This window comes from Frankliniella occidentalis, unplaced genomic scaffold (assembly GCF_000697945.3).
Source record: "Frankliniella occidentalis isolate FOCC.00 unplaced genomic scaffold, Focc_3.1 Scaffold292, whole genome shotgun sequence".
NCBI classification, from domain to species: domain Eukaryota; kingdom Metazoa; phylum Arthropoda; class Insecta; order Thysanoptera; family Thripidae; genus Frankliniella; species Frankliniella occidentalis.
In genome coordinates, this window is record NW_026267418.1 from 166,838 (window position 1) to 168,317 (window position 1,480).

The 1,480-nt window shown below is 50.9% G+C and overlaps 1 protein-coding gene across 1 annotated transcript; it reads right to left on the reverse strand.

The window, feature by feature from the left end:
- Positions 1-510: 510 nt before the first annotated feature.
- LOC127750943 (zinc finger protein 26-like) lies at positions 511-1,480 on the reverse strand. The gene has a single exon (XM_052273680.1). The coding sequence runs from the start codon at positions 1,259-1,261 to the stop codon at positions 653-655; it is 609 nt and encodes a 202-aa protein (XP_052129640.1). The 5' UTR covers positions 1,262-1,480; the 3' UTR covers positions 511-652.

Below are 1,480 nucleotides of genomic sequence, written 5' to 3' on the forward strand. Positions count from 1 at the left end.
CCAAGTCCCGTTCGCGACTCGAGATGGAGGCCCCCTCGCCCTCGGCCGGCGGGCCAGCCCGAAGGACCGCTCAGGTTCTCCCCGGGAGCCGCCCGAGGTCCGTCGGTAGGACTGGGCGCTGGGAACCGTGGCTCTATATCACGACGTGTGTGTGTGCGTGTGTGTCAGGGGGGGGGGGGAGATCATGTTTAGTTACTGCAGACCGACCCGCCCTGGCAGAAACACTGGTGGCCTTTTTAATTTAGCTTTGGCATGCCGCGTACCCTTAATTTCAGCCTCTCGGCAGATGACGTGGCGACTCGAACCAGCGACTTCCGTGTGTATCACACGGTGGAAAGAAATAGACTGGTGTAGAGGCTCGAGTCCTTGCGGCTATCTAGGATAGGACAAGAGGAACAAGTCGAATTCTGCAAGGAAAGAGTTTCGAGCGCCTAACGTGTCCTTTTTCGCCCACAGTGCCCGCCCCACTCCACCTCAGTCTCTCTCAAATGCAGAACGCGCACGTACTGGTTGATGAATAAGTTTAATCATCTAAAACACAATTTGATCGTACAATAGATAAGACACTGACGAAAAAAAGACGTCAAAACTGTTCACATTGTTCACAAGGGTTCGCAAAAATAAGCAGCGCCCGGTACATACAAAGAATGCCTCATGTGTGGACGCGGACAAGGTGAGCACGCAAATAACTAGAATTCGCAAACTTCTTGTCGCAGAGCGTACACTCAAAAGGCTTCTCGCCCGTGTGGGTCCAAAGATGGATTTTCAGAGAATCATCGCTTCCCAATTTCTTGCCGCAGACCGTGCATTCGAAGTGCTTCTCTCCAGTGTGAGTTCGATGGTGTGATTTCAGATGCCCACTTTGCGAAAATTTCTTTTCGCACAAGGTACACGCATATGGCTTCTCTCCGGTGTGCGTTCGGCCATGCTTCTGCAGACTTGAACTGTGCCGAAATGTTTTACTGCAGACTTTACACTGATGTGGTTTCTCTCCTGTGTGAGTACGGCTATGTGAACGCAAAGCTGACCTAACCGAAAATGTCTTGTTGCAGTCGGCACACTCGAATGGCTTCACTCCTGTGTGGGTCCGCAGATGATGACGCAAACTTATACTCGTTGCAAGTTTCTTATTGCACAGACAGCACTCAAATGGCTTCTCCCCAGTATGGCAGAGTTCATGAAGTTTCAATTGTCGAGAACGTGCAAATTTATTTTCGCACACTGTGCACTGGTGTGGCTTTTCTTCCGTGTGCATCGGCATATGTGAGTTCCGAGCACTACTCGTCGCAAATTTCTTTTCACACAAGTTACACTCAAAAGGCCTCTGGCCCGTGTGCGTTCTGAGATGTGTTCGAAGTGAAGACCTCACCGCAAACGTTCTGTCACACTCGGTGCACTCAAATGGCTTCTCTCCCGTGTGCTTTCTGAGATGTTCTCGAAGTGAAGAGCTCGCCGCAAACGTTTTGTCACACTCGGTGCA